This window comes from Lepisosteus oculatus, chromosome 2, assembly GCF_040954835.1.
Source record: "Lepisosteus oculatus isolate fLepOcu1 chromosome 2, fLepOcu1.hap2, whole genome shotgun sequence".
Lineage (NCBI taxonomy): Eukaryota > Metazoa > Chordata > Actinopteri > Semionotiformes > Lepisosteidae > Lepisosteus > Lepisosteus oculatus.
The window spans coordinates 29,581,721-29,601,327 of record NC_090697.1 but is presented as its reverse complement, the minus strand read 5'-3'; the positions used below and the strand labels follow the sequence as shown (position 1 = coordinate 29,601,327).

At 44.5% G+C, this 19,607-nt stretch overlaps 1 protein-coding gene across 4 annotated transcripts in view; it reads left to right on the top strand.

The window, feature by feature from the left end:
- The window catches only part of LOC138245180 (uncharacterized), a 106,129-nt gene that overhangs the window by 60,631 nt on the left and 25,891 nt on the right, over positions 1-19,607 (top strand). For all 4 annotated transcript variants that reach the window (XM_069199160.1, XM_069199163.1, XM_069199161.1 and 1 more), the window contains 3 exons: positions 3,128-3,577; positions 9,870-10,316; positions 16,815-17,261. In XM_069199160.1, coding sequence (XP_069055261.1) covers positions 3,128-3,577; positions 9,870-10,316; positions 16,815-17,261 — 1,344 coding nt within the window. The remainder of the gene's footprint in view (positions 1-3,127; positions 3,578-9,869; positions 10,317-16,814; positions 17,262-19,607) is intronic.

Here is a 19,607-nt window from a genome sequence, read left to right as displayed (position 1 = left end):
CAGGTTCACCTACAGCTCAGCTCTGGGCAGCAGTGTGGTGGACTACGCCATCACCGATCTGGACCCCTCCTGTATCAGTGCCTTCACTGTCAGGCCACAAACTCCCCTCTCCGACCACAGCCAGATCACACTCTACATGAAGAGAGCACACCAGCACAGAGACACACTGACACAGCCCAGCCAGCTGTATGACCTCAACCAAGCATACAGATGGGACACAGACAGCCTAGACAGATACCAAACTGCACTGGGCCATGACGAAATTCAGACACTGATGGACACATTCCTAAACACTCCGTATCAAACCAACAAATTAGGCATAAACTTGGCCACACAAAAACTAAATCACCTATTCCACAAACTAGCATCAAAATCTAAGCTAAAAACAACTACATCAAAAAACTACCAAAAAACAAAAGCAAAAGAAAAGTGGTTTGATACGGAGTGCAAAAAGATCAGAAATGCACTACGAAAAGTCTCAAATGAAAAACACAGACAACCACACAACACAGATCTGCGACTCAGGTACTGTGACATGGTAAAACTTTACAAACACATGCTGAAAAAGAAAAGAAACACATACATAGACAAACAACTTGCAGAAATTGAGGAGTCACTAAATCAGAACTGTTTCTGGGAGAAGTGGAACAACTTAAATCAAAACCAGAAGAATTGGCCATCCAAAATGGAACAATCTGGCAAACATACTTTGAAAATCTCTATGAAAAGCTCCCAAATACAAATCAATCAGACCAAAACACCATTTATGAAAAACTCAAAATTTTGGAATTGGCTATCAAAGACAACCAAAACCCCTTAGACTCCCCAATCACTGAGCAGGAGCTACTGGACAAACTCCAGGCCCTCAGACCACGCAAAGCCTGTGGCCATGATGGAGTCATAAATGAGATGCTGAGACACAGCAGCCCAAAGTTGCAACAAGCCCTGCTCAAACTCCTCAATCTCATCATGACAGCCGGATGATTCCCCGAGGCCTGGAACCAAGGACTGATCACGCCCATCTATAAGAGTGGAGATAAACTCGATCCCAACAACTACCGGGGCATCTGTGTGAACAGTAACCTGGGGAAGTTATTCTGCAGTATCCTAAATACACGAATACTGGCCTTCCTTACCGAACACAATGTCCTGAGTAAAAGTCAGATTGGCTTCTTGCCAGATCACCGCACATCTGATCACATTTACACCCTACACACACTGATAGACAAACACGTCCACCAAAAACACAAAGGAAAAATTTTTGCCTGCTTTGTCGATTTCAAAAAAGCATTTGACTCGATTTGGCATGAGAAATTGTTTTATAAACTACTCCAAAGTGGCATAGGGGGCAAAGTGTACGACATAATTAAATCAATGTATTCAGAGAGCAAATGTGCAGTGAAAATTGGAAACAAAAGGACTAAATTCTTCACCCAAGGCCGCGGGGTGAGACAGGGCTGCAGCCTGAGCCCAACACTGTTCAATATCTATATCAATGAATTAGCAGGAATGTTGGAGCAGTCTGCAGCTCCTGGTCTTACACTACACAACACAGAAATCAAGTTCCTGCTCTACGCAGATGACCTGGTCCTGCTGTCGCCCACAGAACAGGGGCTGCAGCAGAACCTGGCACTGCTGGAGCAGTACTGTCAGACCTGGGCACTGACAGTCAATCTGGACAAGACCAGAGTTATGGTTTTCCAGAAGAAAGCCAGACCTCAGGGAAACAGGTACAAATTCACACTGAACAACAACACATTGGAGCACACATCCAGCTACACATATCTCGGTCTCACCATCAGCTCTTCCGGGAGTTTTGACCTGGCAGTGAAGGCACTGAGGGAGAAGGCACTCAGGGCTTTCTACACAATAAGAAGGAGGCTCTTCAACATCAACCCACCAACAAGAATCTGGCTCCAAATATTTGAAAGTGTAATCCAACCCATTGCCCTATACGGCAGTGAAGTGTGGGGTCCCCTCACAGACCAGGATTACACCCAATGGGACAAACACCCCACAGAAACTCTGCACATGGAGATCTGTAGAATCATCCTCCGTGTGCAGAGAAAAACTCCTAACAATGGGTGCAGGGCCGAATTAGGCCAGTACCCACTATTGATAAACATACAGAAAAGAATATTAAAGTATTGGCTACACCTAAAAAACAGCGACCAAACTTCCTACCACCACAAAGCCCTGCTGAGCCAAGAGCTGAGCCCAAAACAGAGCCCCCTGAGCCAGCTGGTCCTGAGGCTCACCGACCTGAGCCACACCAACACTAACCAGCCTCAGGACAGTACTGCTAGAGCACCACAACCCAGACTCAACCACATCACAGCACAGATCAAACAGCAATATCTCACACACTGGGACACACACACACAAACACAACATAAACTGGAATGCTACAGAACCTTAAACAGACAATACACACTAGCTGAATATTTGACCAAAATAAAAAATAACAAACAGAAACAGACCCTGACGAAGTACAGGCTCAGTGACCACAACCTGGCCATAGAAACTGGGCGACACAGGCAGACCTGGCTGCCCAGAGAGGACAGGCTGTGCTCCCACTGCCAGCAGGGTGAAATAGAGACAGAGGTGCACTTCCTACTGCACTGTGACAGATACTCTGGGATTAGAGAAACATTCTTCCCGAAATTCAGAAATCTAATCCCAGAGTTCCCACACCTGCCAAAACCACAACAGGTCCCAATCCTATTCGGAGAGGGAGGAGGGAACTCAGTTGATCTGGCAGCCCAGTATGTGATCTCCTGTCACAGCCTGAGGAACAGTGAGTCCGTCTCCCAATAATGCTCCAGCCGCCTACAGTATATGTCAATATTATATAATATGTCTTTGTTGTAAATGTCTGTAATATGTCTGTAGATTTTATTTTACTTCTATTTTTTGTTTTGTTCTATGTTAATTTTATTATTTTTATTTGCTTTGGCAACACTGATTGTACCTATCGGTCATGCTAATAAAGCACCTTGAATTGAATTGAATTGAATTGAATTGTGTCTCTGGGGAAGGAGTGTGTGAGGAGAGCTGAGGTAGAGTGTGAAGAGTCACTCCTGTGGTGAGAGAAATGGGCCTCAGTCTGTCTCCTTCTCTCTTTCAGGTTCTCCAAGAGGATACAGGACTCTGAGGAGTGGAAACACAAAGTCATTTCATTCCTGCTGGATCTGTGTCTGCAAGGAGCAGAGTGGGAGACACAGACAGGAGAGAAGGTCTTGAAAACACTGGTGGCAGTTTTTAATTTTAGGGAGTTTTTGTCTAATTATGAAGAGGGGTCTAATTATGAAAGTAGCATTTTCCTGCTGGATCTGTATTCCCGTGTGAAGGACTGTGAGTCTCAAACAGGCAGGAATGTTCTCCCAGCACTCCAGCCGGTTTTCCAGTCAGCTCCTGCAGTCTGGGCTATAGACCTCTCTGAGAGAAAGGCCTCCCTCTTCCTTGAAGTGCTGAAACTCCACACAGTCAGGAAACCAGTAGAGCTGTTGGGCTGGTCAGCTGAAGAGAGTGAAGTGAGGAGTTTCCTTCAGTGCCTGCCCTATATTTCCCAGCTGAGGTAAGTGTGTGTGTACAGTCAGTCCTCTCTGTGTGTCTCTGCTGTGTTGCTCTGTGCTGTAAGGGCAGCCAGTTCACTGGGAGACTGTAATGGGTGTTCAAGTTCACGTTTATTTGTCATTCCAGCCATATACAAGTACAGTATACAGTCGAATGAAATATCGTTCCTCCTGGTCCACGGTGCAAGTACAGGCAGGACAGACAGGACACTGACATAGAAATTGTAGACAGGATACACAAAGAGCAAAGTGCAGATAGTGCAAATTACAAGGCAATATTTAATACAATATACACAACACACTGAGGGGGTTTAAACCCCTGTTTCTGGAATTGGGGCGAGTGGAAGTAGATTCCGGGGTGTTGAGGAGCCTGACAGCCTGTGGGAAGAAGCTGTTACAGAGTCTGGTGGAGCTAGCCCGTACACTGGGATATCTTTTCCCAAGGGCAAAGACTTTATGGGAGTGGTGGGAGAGATCACCTACTGTACTGGAGGCCCTGTGTAAGCAGCGTTTGTGATAGGTGAAAGAAATGGAAGGGAGGGAGGCTCCAGTGATTTTTCAGCTGTTTCCACAATTCGTTGCAGGGTCAAGGTGCTCTTAATGGTGCTTCTGTAGAAAGTGGTAAGAACGGGCGGGGGAAGGTTTGCCCTCCTCAGTCGCCACAGGAAATAGAGACGCTGCTGTGCTTTCTTGGCTAGAGAAGTTGAATTGAGGGACCAAGTGAAGTCATCTGTAATGTGTACACCAAGTTTCTTGATGCTCCTAACTGTCTCCGCAGGGGAGCCGTTGATGTACAGTGGGGAGTGATCAGCGTGGGCCCTCCTAAAGTCAATGATTATCTCTTTGTTTTGTTTACATTAAGAGATTGTTGTTTGTGCACCAGCCCACTAGTTGCTCCACCTTCCCTCTGTATGGTGACTCATCGTTGTTGCTAATGAGGCCCACCACTGTTGTGTCATCGGCAGTCCAGTCATGAGTCAGTGTGAACAGAAGTGGACTGAGCACACAGCCCTGGGGGGTCCCAGTGCTCACTGTGACGGTGCTGGAGATGTTATTACCGATCCGGACTTTTAGAGGTCTCTCGGTAAGAAAGTCCAGAATCCACTTACAGAGGGAGGTGTTGAGGTTCAGCAAGCTCAATTTTTCTGTCAGATTCTGGGGGATGATTGTATTAAATGCTGAACTGAAGTCAATGAGCAGCATTGTCCAGGTGGGACAGGGCCAGGTGAAGGGCAAGAGATGCAGTGTCATCAGTAGACCGGTTGGGGCGGTATGCAAACTGAAGGGGGTCAAGAGAGGTAGAGAGTCTGGACTTGATGTGGCTCATGACTGGCATCTCGAAGCGCTGCATGATAATTGGTGTGAGTGCCACGGGGTGATAGTCATTGAGGCAGGAAACGGCTGACTTCTTCAGCACTGGTACAATAGTGGTGGATTTGAAGCCTATGGGGATGACCGCCTGGCACAAAGAGAAAATATTTGTGAAGACGTTGGCTAGCTGTACTGCACATTCCTTGAGCACGTGACCAGGTATATTATCGGGTCCAGCAGCCTTACGTGGATTAACTTTAGCTAGTGTCCTCCTTACATCAGACAGGCAAAGCACCCGATCATCAGGAGGAAGTGTGGTTTTCCTCGCAGGCACAAGGTTCATTGCTTCAAAGCGTGCATAGAAGTTGTTCAGCACATGTGGGAGGGAGGCATCACTGTCACTGAAACGTGGGGTAGTCCTGTAATCAGTAATGGTTTGGATGCCCTGCCACATGCGCTGTGTGTCTCTGGTGTCCTGGAAGTGGCTATGGATTTTTTGTGCACAGTTACGCTTTGCCTCCCTGATGGCACGGGACAGGTTGGCCCTTGCAGTCCTGAGGGCTGCCTTGTTGCCTGATCTGAATGCAGCGTCACGGGTTCTAAGCAGTGCGTGGACCTCAGCAGTCAGCCATGGCTTCTGGTTGTCCTGTGTTGGTGGATGTGGAGATAGTGACCTCATCTACACACTTACTGATGTAGCCAGCCACAGATGTTGCATACTCTTCTAAATTGATGAGATGCTCATAGGTAGCAGCCTCCCTGAACATATTCCAGTCTGTGTGCTCAAAACAGTCCTGTAATGCTGAGACGGGCTCAATCTGGCCATACTCTGATCTGTTTCACAACTGGTTTGGCACGTTTGAGCAGTGGTCTGTATGCTGGGATTAGCATAACAGAGATGTGGTCAGAGTAGCCCAGGTAGGGGTGGGGAACAGCCTTGTATGCGTCACGGATGTTTTTGTAAACTAAGTCGAGTGTGTTCACCCCTCTGGTTGCAAAGTAAACATATTGATAAAATTTAGGGAGAATTGACTTAGGATCTGTGTGATTGAAGTAGCCCGCAACAGTGACAAAGTCCTCAGGATGAGCAGTTTGCAGATCGCTGATGACCCCGTAAAGGACTCATAGCGGCTCTTTGGAGTCAGCGCTGGGCGGGATGTACACAGCCACAATAATAACTGTAGTAAATTCCCTCGGTAAACAGTAGGGCCGACACTTAACCATAATAAATTCCAGCGGTGAGCGTAACTAGAGACTACTGCAGCATTTCTGCAGCATTTTTTGTTTGTGTAAACACACAAACTACCTCCGCGAGACTTACCGTCTCTCAAACTTTGCTGTCCGCGCGGAAGGAAGTCAGTCCATCTAGCTGAATGGCCATATCCAGAATATTGTCCTTTAGCCATGTTTCAGTAAAAATAAAGACGCAGCACTCCTTCATCTCTCGCTGAGCAGCCCGTTGCAATCTTAGGTAGTCCAGCTTGTTCTCCAGAGAACGGACATTGGAAAGAAAAATTGACGGGAGAGCCGGTCTGGTAGGGTTAGCTTTTAGCCTGTAACAGATTCCAGCCCTCTTGCCTCGTTTCTGTTTTCTTTCACACCGCTTTCGCTGTCTCCTCATTCGGACACCTGCAACAGGTTGTGCCGCTGTCCCGGGACCTGATGCTCTCAGTAAGCCAAGGCTACTTAGCTTCTCCTTCAGAATACTCAGTGGGTAGTCCTTGCATCGTTTTTCAATTTCCAGCGGGGTCAGGCGATGGTAAACGTTTGAAAAAATTGGACAAGAGACAATATTTAACACTGGGACTACATTTTGCGTTGTTTTTTCCAGGCCCAGATCAGCTGATGCGTCCGTGCGCGCCGCCATCTTAGATTCGATAAAATCTCATGACCAGGCAGCTGTGTGTGAGCAATGAGTGACAACAGACAGTATTTTAACTCTTTTTAAACTTTTTAAATAGTTTACCATTCTGTATATATAGTTTTTATTTACAGTTTGTTTTTTCCACATGGTCCCTGTTCTGTATTAGGGTTAGGGACCAGAAAGTGAAGTAACATAGTAAAGTGGGGAATTGTTCCCCATAAGAGAAATGTCATGAAAGCGAACGCTCACATCAGTGTTTGAGGCTCCGCTGAACCAGTAATGATACAGCAGTTTGAAGTGTCTTAAATAAGGTGCCTAATTGACAAGATTGGGAACCAGATTGGGAGCCTGATTGAAAAAGTGTTAGTTTAATTAGTTTAATTGAAAAGCGTCCTGATCTGTGGACAGTCTGAGTGTTTTATTATCCACGGTTTTCCTTAATTTTTAATTTAATTTTTAATTAAATTAATTTTTATCTTGAAAAGATCCTACACTCTGTGATTCCATCAGAGATGCTTTTGGATCTGTAGTGTGTATATTATGGCCCGTTGAGCCAGAGCTCGTAGCCCTCAGTCTTCTCAGAAACTAGGAACATTCGCACAAGGAGTCATACAAGTGTGAATTCCATCAAACCCAGGATATTCACACCCTGTTCTGCCACTGAGCTATTTCTGACATGGGTAGTGCTCACAGCATTACTAACCCACATTCCAGAAAGAATCTGCATCTGTCTTGAACCTGCTGTGCTTGACTGCACCCTGTCTGCCAAGCACTGGACCAGTGGCACTGCTCCAAACCTCCTGCCTGGATCAGCCCTGATAGCTGTGCTCACCTACTCTCACAGCTCACTCCTGATTACTACTCCTCTCCTGCCTGCCTTGGCAGTCTCCATTCTCAGACCTGATTGAATCTAACTTCATGAAAAATGAGTTAGTGGGGAACACAGGTACAGCAGATAATTGAACTGATATAACAATCCATCACAGACAACCCTACCAACTTTTTCCCCTAATAATTAGCAGACCCTGAGAACATCCCAAACACTTGATTATTTTCCAACAGGTGCGGTAGGGAAGACACACAGTCAGAAATATGTGGGAGCACATTGCCAGCAAACAGCGTGTCACGATCGCTAACCCCTCCTCTTAAGGACGCTCCAGCCCTTCCTTGTTTTCTCCCACTGTCTGCACCTCTTCCCTATTCCCTCTCCCCCTTAAAAGCCAGACGCAGACCTCACTCCTGGTTCCTCATTGAATCACGTTTCATGAGAGCCCGGGGTCCTGCTGCGTCTGGCTCCGTTATGGTTTTAACCTTCTGTTCCTGATTCCCTGCCCCGCCGGTCCCGATCCGATTCATGGTTTTAACCCCTGGATGGATCTCCTGGCCTTGGACTCTACTCTTCCGTTTGGATTCCCCATTTGGACTTTGGCTTTGTTTGTTCGCCCGGACTCACTTCCCCAGGACACCTGCTCACCTTGGACACGCCCCCCTGTATCCAGACCCTTTCCTGCATGACTTTCTCCCTAGTGTTTCTTCACAATTCTGGATTGCGTCGTCTGCATAGGGCCCGGAAAGAACTGTTCGTGACACAGCGATATACAGGTCTCTGTGTTGGTATCTTTTAGACCTTCAGTACTGGGCTGGTTTGATCCACCCATTGCCAGGGGCTCTAAAGTCAACTAGAGCACTGTCAACCATTAACAGAGAGAAAGCACAACCTTGCCTTGTGCCCCTGGGCAACGAGAGATGACAGTTGTGGCTCCTGGACAGGCAGAAGGTATAACAGTTCCACCCACTTTCGTAACACTGCGGCCGGACACAGCCGCGCGGCTGGTGATTTGTCCAACCCAGGTGCAGGAGACCGGAGAGTGGCGGAGCTCCCAAGAGACCCCAAGAGGCTGACAGGGTTGCGAGTGCTCCGGGACAGAGGCGGAGTGACAAGTGAAGGAGGTGATAATGGAACAAGTGATTACTGGCCAGCGGGGCGTAATCAGCCCAGACCAGTCAGTAGTGGGAAAGAGACAGGAAATGGGGAGGCGCGTCGGTCCTAGGAGAATCCGGCTAACTGCATCCCTAGGAAAAGAGGTGCTGAGCACAGCCTGTCGGTCGGGAAAGGGAGCCACGGGTTCGGAAGAAAGCGAATGGCGAGCTTCCTTGAAAAGGGAAGAGAGCGGCAGGAAACCCCCAGACGGTGATCCAGTCGGAGGGCCAGGAGCCAGTGATACCAGGCGTGTCTGATACCAGGCGGACACCTACGGGGAGCAGTCCCAGTCAGAGCCTGGGAACAAGGAAGATCCCTGAGGCTCAGGCTCACTGAGTAATGCTCTCATTCTCGCACTCGAATCAGAAACTGCAGCTCAGAGCGAAACGAAGGCGTAAAACGCAGGCTGATTCTCTGTTCCAGACTAAAGAGACTCTGTTCCTTCAGCCGTGTTTGGACTAAATTAAACCATTGAAAGTAGTGGTGAGGAGGTGATTTGGTTGCGTAGGAAAGACTTTGTACCCAGTTGAAACAGTAAAATATGAACTACAACGTTCCTGACTTGTGCTTCCAGTCAGTCAGTGTAGGACAGTATATTTATAATTTTGTGACCAATAAACTACTCTTAGAGGAAGTGTATCCTTATTACCATATCAGTTCCTGATTTAAATTGTGCACTAATTTTATAATCTAATGATCTCTTTGACTTTTTAATACTTTACTTGCAAGTAAGATATCCGTGATGTGACAGTCCTGCCCTTGTTATCAGCATGACCCTGTGATATTTTTTGTAAATTTGCATATTTACTAAAGTCTGCTTTCCCCAGCTGGTCAATCACAGATGTGTGAGTCCAGCTGTATTTTCTGAGGTCCCTCAGTCTGTGTGTTTGTCCTGGGAGAGACCCTGTGCTGGAATACAGCCCTGTCCCTGATCCACAGTGGGATTGTGTTCCTAAAGCTCCAGTGTCCCAGCGACTGGAGTGCAGAGAGTGAAGAGCCAGGGTGTGTGAGAGTGTCTCTGGGGAAGGAGTGTGTGAGGAGAGCTGAGGGAGAGTGTGAAGAGTCACTCCTGTGGTGAGAGCTGTGCACACTCCCCTCACTCCTCCTTCACACACTCTTCTCTGTTCCCTCCTTTCAGGTTCTTTTGGTGGTTGGAGACCTCTGAGGAGAAGAAACACAAAGTCATTTCATTCCTGCTGCATCTGTGTCTGCAAGGAGCAGAGTGGGAGACACAGACAGGAGAGAAGGTCTTGGAATTGTTATCATCAGTGTGCAGCTACACTGACTTTCCTTTTGATAACGATTGCAATAAGGTTTATCAGTGTGATTTCCTGCTGGATCTGTATTCCCGTGTGAAGGACTGTGAGTCTCAAACAGGCAGGACTGTTTTCCCAGCACTCCAGCCAGTTTTCCAGTCAGCTCCTGCAGTCTGGGCTATAGACCTCTCCAAGAGAAAGGCCTCCCTCTTCCTTGAAGTGCTGAAACTCCACACAGTCAGGAAACCAGTAGTGCTGAAGGGCTGGTCAGCTGAAAAGATTGAAGTGAGGAGTTTCCTTCAGTGCCTGCCCTATATTTCCCAGCTGAGGTAAGTGTGTGTGTACAGTCAGTCCTCTCTCAGTGTGTCTCTGCTGTGTTGCTCTGTGCTATAAGGGAGCCTGTTCACTGGGAGACTGTAATGGGTGGTTAATGAACAGATACAGTGCCTTGCGAAAGTATTCAGCCCCCTTGAACTTTTCAACCTTTTGCCACATTTCAGGCTTCAAACATAAAGATATAAATTTTTTATTTTATGTGAAGAATCACCAACAAGTGGGACACAATTGTGAAGTGGAACGAAATCTATTGGATTTTTGAAACTTTTTTAACTAATAAAAAAATGAAAAGTGGGGCGTGCAAAATTATTCGGCCCCCTTGCGTTAATACTTTGTAGAGCCACCTTTTGCTGCGATTACAGCTGCAAGTCGCTTGGGGTATGTCTCTATCAGTTTTGCACATCGAGAGACTGAAATTCTTGCCCATTCTTCCTTGCAAAACAGCTCGAGCTCAGTGAGGTTGGATGGAGAGCGTTTGTGAACAGCAGTTTTCAGCTCTTTCCACAGATTCTCGATTGGATTCAGGTCTGGACTTTGACTTGGCCATTCAAACACCTGGATACGTTTATTTGTGAACCATTCCTTTGTAGATTTTGCTGTATGTTTGGGATCATTGTCTTGTTGGAAGATAAATCTCCGTCCCAGTTTCAGGTCTTTTGCAGACTCCAACAGGTTTTCATCCAGAATGGTCCTGTATTTGGCTGCATCCATCTTCCCCTCAATTTTAACCATCTTCCCTGTCCCTGCTGAAGAAAAGCAGGCCCAAACCATGATGCTGCCACCACCATGTTTGACAGTGGGGATGGTGTGTTGAGGGTGATGAGCTGTGTTGCTTTTACGCCAAACATATCGTTTTGCATTGTGGCCAAAAAGTTCGATTTTGGTTTCATCTGACCAGAGCACCTTCTTCCACATGTTTGGGGTGTCTCCCAGGTGGCTTGTGGCAAACTTTAGACGAGACTTTTTATGGATATCTTTGAGAAATGGCTTTCTTCTTGCCACTCTTCCATAAAGGCCAGATTTGTGCAGTGTAAGACTGATTGTTGTCCTATGGACAGACTCTCCCACCTCAGCTGTAGTTCTCTGCAGTTCATCCAGAGTGATCATGGGCCTCTTGGCTGCATCTCTGATCAGTCTTCTCCTTGTCTGAGCTGAAAGTTTAGAGGGACGGCCAGGTCTTGGTAGATTTGCAGTGGTCTGATACTCCTTCCATTTCAAGATGATCGCTTGCACAGTGCTCCTTGGGATGTTTGAAGCTTGGGAAATCTTTTTGTATCCAAATCCGGCTTTAAACTTCTCCACAACAGTATTACGGACCTGCCTGGTGTGTTCCTTGGTCTTCATGATGCTCTCTGCGCTTTCAACAGAACCTTGAGACTATCACAGAGCAGGTGCATTTATACAGAGACTTGATTACACACAGGTGGAATCTATTTATCACCATCAGTCATTTAGGACAACATTGGATCATTCAGAGATCCTCGCTGAACTTCTGGAGTGAGTTTGCTGCACTGAAAGTAAAGGGGCCGAATAATTTTGCACGCCCCACTTTTCATTTTTTTATTAGTTAAAAAAGTTTCAAAAATCCAATAGATTTCGTTCCACTTCACAATTGTGTCCCACTTGTTGGTGATTCTTCACATAAAATAAAAAAATTATATCTTTATGTTTGAAGCCTGAAATGTGGCAAAAGGTTGAAAAGTTCAAGGGGGCCGAATACTTTCGCAAGGCACTGTAGATGAGTGTGAACAGTGAGTGACAACAGACAGTATTTTAACTGGTCTGTCTCTCCTGGGTCTACAGCACAGACAGGGTGTAAACCAGGACACTGTCTCTCACACTGAGCTCATGGGACACACAGCCCATGTGACACACAGCTCCACTGCAGTGCACTGTGTGTTGCACCTCTTCATCTTTTCAGAAGATTAACACACAGACTGTGTCCTCAGGCCTACAGTCAGGCTAAACAGCTGATGGACACTCTGCAGGGTTTAAGACAACAATCTATTTTATATTTGTAATGAAGCATGGTGGACAGATACAGGTCTGAGATCCAATGAAGAATCTTGCTGGATTATTCCAAACCAGGGAAAGCTTGTGAAATTTAGCAAAAGAGCACGCACACACCTCTGGGGAACTGGGGAACATTCTGGAGATGTTGGGCTCTACGAAACTGTGTTCAGAGGTGTCATCAGAACAACACAAATGTGTCCCAGCAGCAGCACTTTTATCTATGATGATATCTGAGGCTGTGGTCTCTCGTTCAGATCTCTAGTAGTGACGATTTGACATTACAACTGTTTTTAAGTATTTTATTAGGACGTTTTTAAAGTTTTAACAAGGCAAATAAAAACTTAGAACAAAAACAAAATGAAAACAATGCAATAAACACCAAAACACTGAACTAAAGCTGTGCCTTTTTACAGTTTTCTTGTTGAGATAAGAATAAAGTCAAACTTTGTGATATAACTAACCACTAAATGATTGGATGTATAAAATAACCTGGGATAATTACAACACTCACTGTTTTTCAAAACATTCAAGAACGGGACTCCAGATCCTGTGGAATTGCTCCACAGTCAGTTTTATTTGCTGGTTAAATTTTACAGAAGAGCAGAGCAGGGAGAGAGGTTTTAGTGTTGGCTTATGCTTCTGTGTCTGACTACACGGAGTGTTTCTCCCTGTGCCAGATTCATGGGGAGCCAGTTTGCCAATATGACAAGACCCTTGTATTTGTAGCCCAGTAAAAATGACGAAAGACAGGAAGACCTAAACCTCCTTCAGTTTTGGGGTTTTACAGATGAGCTTTGGAGATAAAAGGATCTTATAGTTCAGACGAATGGTGTAATGATTCAATCTAACTTCATGAAAAATGAGGTAGTGAGGAATACAGGTACAGCCGATGATGGAACTGATATAAAAATCCGTCATAGACAACCCTCTAACTTTTTCCCAGAGATTGCTCATAAACGATATTAATTTAGGAACATAAACATATTATGTAAACTGTATATGGCTGGTATTGGTAATTTAAAGAAAAAATACACACCGTTATTCCACTTTCTTCCTAAACATTTTAAGCATCTGTCTTTCATTCGGTTACATACTGTGGTTATTTTGGGAAAATTTTTACGTGCTACTTCTGACTATATTAAGTTTATATACTTTGTAAAAAGTTATAATGTTTTAACATTTCCTATTAATATTTGCGCTCGTTATCGCAGTAAAAATACACATACTTTTTAGAATTTGATTAATAGGGAATATAATATGGAATTGCGTATTTAAAGAAATTAATAACGATATAATTATATGCATATACTGTAGCTCAAATTATCACAGTAGTACACTTTCTTTGGAAATGTCTGCATCAGTTTAACTCATTCCCATGGGATTTTTACGTGTGTGGTGTAATGGCTTAAGCGTGTGCCTTGTATGCCTGAGGTCAGGGGTTTGAACCCAGCTGTCACCATCAGCTTTCTTTTAACAAATACATTGTTAAGACTAAAATAGTAAATATCGACACTATATTGAATTTGTTGACATTTCTAAATATCACAAAACGTTCAAAATTAAGTGAGTTAAGTGATTAACCTTTTCCATGACTACTTGCGCTCGTTATCGCAGTAAAAGAAACGCATACTTTTTAGAATTTAATTATCAGGGAATATAATATGGAATCGCGTATCTAAAGAAATTAATAACGATATTAATTTAAGGATCTACATATATGTATTTATAAAGCTGGTAGTATTACTGTAATCCACTTTCTTTGTAAATATGTTTTATTTTTAATTTAACTCAATCATGCATGATGAATTGTGAGAGAGTGATAGATGGAGACAAGATGGACATTTCTTGTCAAAACTACATTCCCCAGAATGCAGTGGGATAGACAAAAAGCAGGGCAATGACTTTCTCTGCAAGCTTGTCAAAGAAGTAGGCAACTCAAAGCTCAAAGCCCAGCAGCAACAATAATCAATACAGTGTGGATTCTCCTGTCAAGATATAAAATAGAACAGTGCAGAGTACATAACGCGGTTATGTATCGGGAATGTTTGCAAAGAGCTGAAGAAGGCTTCACAGCCGAAACGTTGTGTTTTCTCTCTTCTCTTTTCAGCATGGAATAAACCTATTTCTTGTTCCTAAACAGTGACAACAGTGCATGCTACTGAAAATTCCTTCCCATCCCCCAGAACTGTTCTGTTCTATTCTATTCTACATAGCAAGACAGGGGTGTTGACAGTCCTCGCCTTTGTGAGAAGTACGGAGCTGCGTTACATAAGGTAGCTGCAATGGAATATACTAGTAGGTAAAAGTTCATTCCAAGCTGGAAAGAAAAGACACAACGTGTCTCCTCTATAAATCTTCAGTTTACAGACTGTCCAAGGTCATTTATTATGAATATTATCTTCCATATCGCATTAAAATTGGAATGCTTTTCACAAGTGTAAATCCACCTATTTTCTAACCGCTTCCTCCAGGACAGGTACCAGTTTCACCCCTCCCCCTTCCCTCTGCCTGTCTGACCTGTTCCCATTTTGAACCATTCTGTGCCCGAATCGCAGCAGGTGAGAGAGAGTAGGGAGAGACAGAAAAAGGTGAACCCTGGTTTTTTTATAGTCAGAAGGCTTCAACTGATGCATAAAAACCAAGCATAATGCCTCCTCATGTTATGAAGTCACTTGCGCCTGGGATCAGCTTTAGTTTCCCAGTGATTGCTCATAAACGATATTAATTTAGGGACATAAACATATTATGTAAAGTGTATATGGCTGGTATTGGTAGTTTTAAATAAGAGGGATCAGGAGAAGGTGGTCCAGTCAGAGCAGCAAGCCCTGGAAAACTTTGAGCCCTCATGAGGATGCGACAGTTTCCCAGGGATACCACTAGCTGCAGGACAGCTGTCATGTGTCAAGTTTACACATGAGTCTCCAACCAAAACATTTAAGCACCACAAATATGTTCTTCTGTTCATTTTGATTTGCTGCTCCTTCAGTGTCTAACAATATTATAAAAGGGGATAAGGGGTGATAATTGCTCAGCTGATCTAGCGGACAGTATTTCTGCAGCTGTTTTCAAACCGGAATTCAGCTCATTTTACAGGTTTTAAGATGATCTGTCTCTACCCTTTTCTGAGTTGGAGACAGACATTTACTTCATGCAGTGACTTAGGGAAGACATAAAAGACATAAAATCTGTTATTTCAGAGGTTGTAGAATGAGACTTGAAATAGTAGAGATTAATGGCGCCTAATATTCCCAAAATCAGTCATTAATTCCCTCAGGGTCTGTCAGCAGGTTACCTCCGCTGGCCTGTATTTTGGGAATCGTCCTGAATTCTCTGAGCATTAATTCTTCTGGTTTATCTCAAGTTCAAAGTTCAAAGGCTCTGAGATCAATCCCATAATACTTGTATGAGGTCTCCTCACAGTCTTCTCTGTTCAAGACTAAAGAGCCTCAGTTCCTTCAGCCATGTTCGGACTAATGAAACCATTGAAAGTAGTGGTGAGGAGGTGATTTGGTTGCGTAGGAAAGACTTTGTACCCAGTTGAAACAGTAAAATATAAACTACAAATTTCCAGACTTGTGCTTCCAGTCAGTCAGTGTAGGACAGTATATTCATAATTCTGTGACCAATAAACTAGTCTTAGAAGAAGTGTATCCTTATTACCATATCATTTCCTGATTTAAATTGTGCACTAATTTTATAATCTAACAAACTGTTTGACTTTGTAGAAACAGGAATTCTCTTAGGTTAGCTGTGAGTAAAATTGAGGTACACTGTTTATATAGACATACAGCTCCAGAAGATGAAAGGGATTCCCAGTAAGTAGTCCCAGCACTCTCCCTGATTGACATATTTGTACATCAAGGAGAGCACCTGAGAAAATAGTTTGTATGTGACCCCCCTACCAGTCCTGGAACATCTCGTAATGTTTGTGTTTAAGGGCTCCAGGGAGCCCTTAAAGCTCTCCTTCAACTTTTTAATACTTTACTTGCAAGTAAGATATCCCTGATGTGACAGTCCTGCCCTTAGTTTTTGTAATCAACATGACATTTTTAGTTCATTTACATATCCATATCCACAGTCCAGCTGTATTTTCGAAGGTCCCTCAGTCTGTGTGTTTGTCCTGGGAGAGACCCTGTGCTGGAATACAGCCCTGTCCCTGATCCACAGTGGGATTGTGTTCCTAAAGCTCCAGTGTCCCAGCGACTGGAGTGCAGAGAGTGAAGAGCCAGGGTGTGTGAGAGTGTCTCTGGGGAAGGAGTGCGTGAGGAGAGCTGGGAGAGTGTGAAGAGTCACTCCTGTGGTGAGAGCTGTGCTCACTCCCCTTACTCCTCCTTCACACACTCTTCTCTGTTCCCTCCTTTCAGGGGAAGATCCCCATTCAGGGAAATGGCTCCTTGTGTCTGAGAGTTCCTGCACAGCAGGCACTGGAAACACAGCTGAGAGAAATGGGCCTCAGTCTGTCTCCTCCTCTCTTTCAGGTTCTCTAAGTGGACACAGTCCTCAAAGCAGTGGAAACACAAAGTCATTTCATTCCTGCTGGATCTGTGTCTGCAAGGAGCAGAGTGGGAGACTCAGACAGGAGAGAAGGTCCTGAAATTACTATCATCAGTGTGCAGCTACACTCACTTTCCTTTTGATGATTTTTACAATAAGGAGCTTCAGTGTGATTTCCTGCTGGATCTCTATTCCCGTGTGAAGGACTGTGAGTCTCAAACAGGCAGGAATGTTCTCCCAGCACTCCAGTCAGTTTTCCAGTCAGCTCCTGCAGTCTGGGTTATAAACCTCTCCAAGAGAAAGGCCTCCCTCTTCCTTGAAGTGCTGAAACTCCACACAGTCAGGAAACCAGTAGAGCTGAAGGGCTGGTCAGCTGAAAAGAGTGAAGTGAGGAGTTTCCTTCAGTGCCTGCCCTATATTTCCCAGCTGAGGTAAGTGTGTGTGTACAGTCAGTCCTCTCTCAGTGTGTCTCTGCTGTGTTGCTCTGTGCTGTAAGGGAGCCTGTTCACTGGGAGACTGTAATGGGTGGTTAATGATCAGACAGCTGTGTGTGAACAGTGATAGAAGACAATATTTTTTTATTTTCATTTATTGATGAAATGGTTTAATTTGATGAAGGAAATATTATAGAAAATGTTTAGCTGTTTGTTTTTCATTCTTTTAATTTGCAATTGTTCATATTCATAACAGTTTACATTTTGCCAGCAAAGCAGCAAAGAAGGAGGGTTAAATACAAAAATATATTCACTAGTACATCGTTATCAGTTTGGTAGACAAATCATCTACAGTACACAGAAATGTTACTCCACATTACTTCAGGTAGAGGAATATAGTCTGAATGGGGACAGAAATTTCATCCAGGGTCACCAGTATTTGCTGTACATTTCCGTCTGAAAATTGAGAGAAAATGTTCTCCTTCTCATTATATAAATCTCTTTCATGACATCAATGCACTGTTTAGAAGCTGGAGGTTCTTTAATAATCTGGTTTCTTGTGATTGCTTTTTTCTGGAAGCTAGAAGAATATTTATCTGTCCTTTCAGTGTTATCAGAGGAAAACTTTCCCAAATGCACAACTGAGAGTTCAAGTTATATAGCTGAGTCGGCTGTTTTAACAAGGGCTGTGTGTATAAAGTGCCTGTAGCGTTGTATCTGTGAGCAGGACCAGAATATGTGTGAGAAAGTACCTGCCTGCTCTCCACATCACCTCCAACATTGTGTTTTCTTTTGATTTGACTTGTATTTGGGGCCTGATGAAGAAATGAATCAGGTTTTTCCAGCAGACATTTCTCCATGTATGTGAACCTGTAGGACATTATGAAATGTGCCTGTACACTTCCACTGATCAGATGAGATGTTATCATTTTCTTTTTCCTGTTTTATTTGAATATATTGTGTTGAGTCTTTTTTCACATCTTCAATACTAGTGTATATTTTTCAGATTATTTTCTTCTGATTACTTTGTTGATAATAAGCTATAAAAGTGTGAACCATTTGTTATCTTGTTCCATGCTTTGTTTTATACAACTCTTTACGTAATACCTAATGTGCAGGTATCTATAGAAGTTTTGTTTTTCAAAATGAGATTGGTGTGATAATTCTCCAGCACTTTGCAGATCTTGGAGAGTAGTTCTCTTTTCCTTCTGGATGTCCACGTCTTGAATTGAGTATCTGATTTTGTCTTGGAGAAATCCAGATACTATGTTATCCCTATTAATAGTTTGACAAATTTCTATGAGTTAGAAGTTTCTGTAACCTTAGCCCATCTGTTAATGAGTGTATCTATACAGGGTATTGCTGTTTCATACTGGGATGGCCCGGGAGTCGGGACAGCACCTTGATGGTGGAGCAGGCGTTCTGCTACAGGCGTTTCTGCTCCATTTTTCCTACAGTTTCTGTCTCTTACACTCTACTCAGAGACTGGTGTTATTTCTCCAGAAAACACAAGTTTTCTCCAGTCAGGGCAACTGGGACACGAGGCGACAGTTTACTTGTATCTTCGGCTCCCTCTGTCACTCTGTTTGAGCTTGTGTACTTTCAACACTCCGAGTCCTCAGCTCAGTGATACCGATTCTCAGATACCGCTCTGTCGTTCTGTCTCATTCACATCTCTGTCCCTTTTATATCCTGCTCCAAGGTCATCTCTCTCAAGGTCATCTCGTATCTCTGAGTCCTCAGCTCTTGTACACTGTAAGGACTGAAGCTGTTACTCATCGCGAGTCTCCCTGCACCTCGATGTCTCGCTCACTCTAGGACCCTCCCTGCTCCTGGACTCCTCACATGGAGTCCTGTCCAGTTCTCTCTCTGGACTGCTGCTCCCTCTCTCTCTCAGAGCCTCTCGTGCTCCTCAGTCTCACTCCTGAGTCCTCACTCCTGTCCTGGAGCCTCCTGCTCCCTGATGTCTCACTGGATGACTGCTGGCTTGCTCTCTCTCTGCCAGTCAGTCCTCAGGCTTTGTGTCCACCTGCAGCCATTGACGCCTCCACCTGCACCATCAGGCTGGGTCTCTCTCAACAGAAACTCACTCCCCTCCTGAATAACCCTCGCTGTCTTACTCCATTCTTGGACACTCCTCACTATCTCACTCCTCTCCTGGGCAGCCCTCTCTGTCTCACTCCTCTCCTGGACAGCCCTCTCTGTCTCACTCCACCACTGGACCGATCTCCATGTCTCATTCTGTGATGCCCTCACTTCTGTCACCGTCGAACACCTTTAATACAAGACGCTTGAAGTACCAGTAACTCCCTTTCACATCCTCCATATTTCACATCCTCTTCT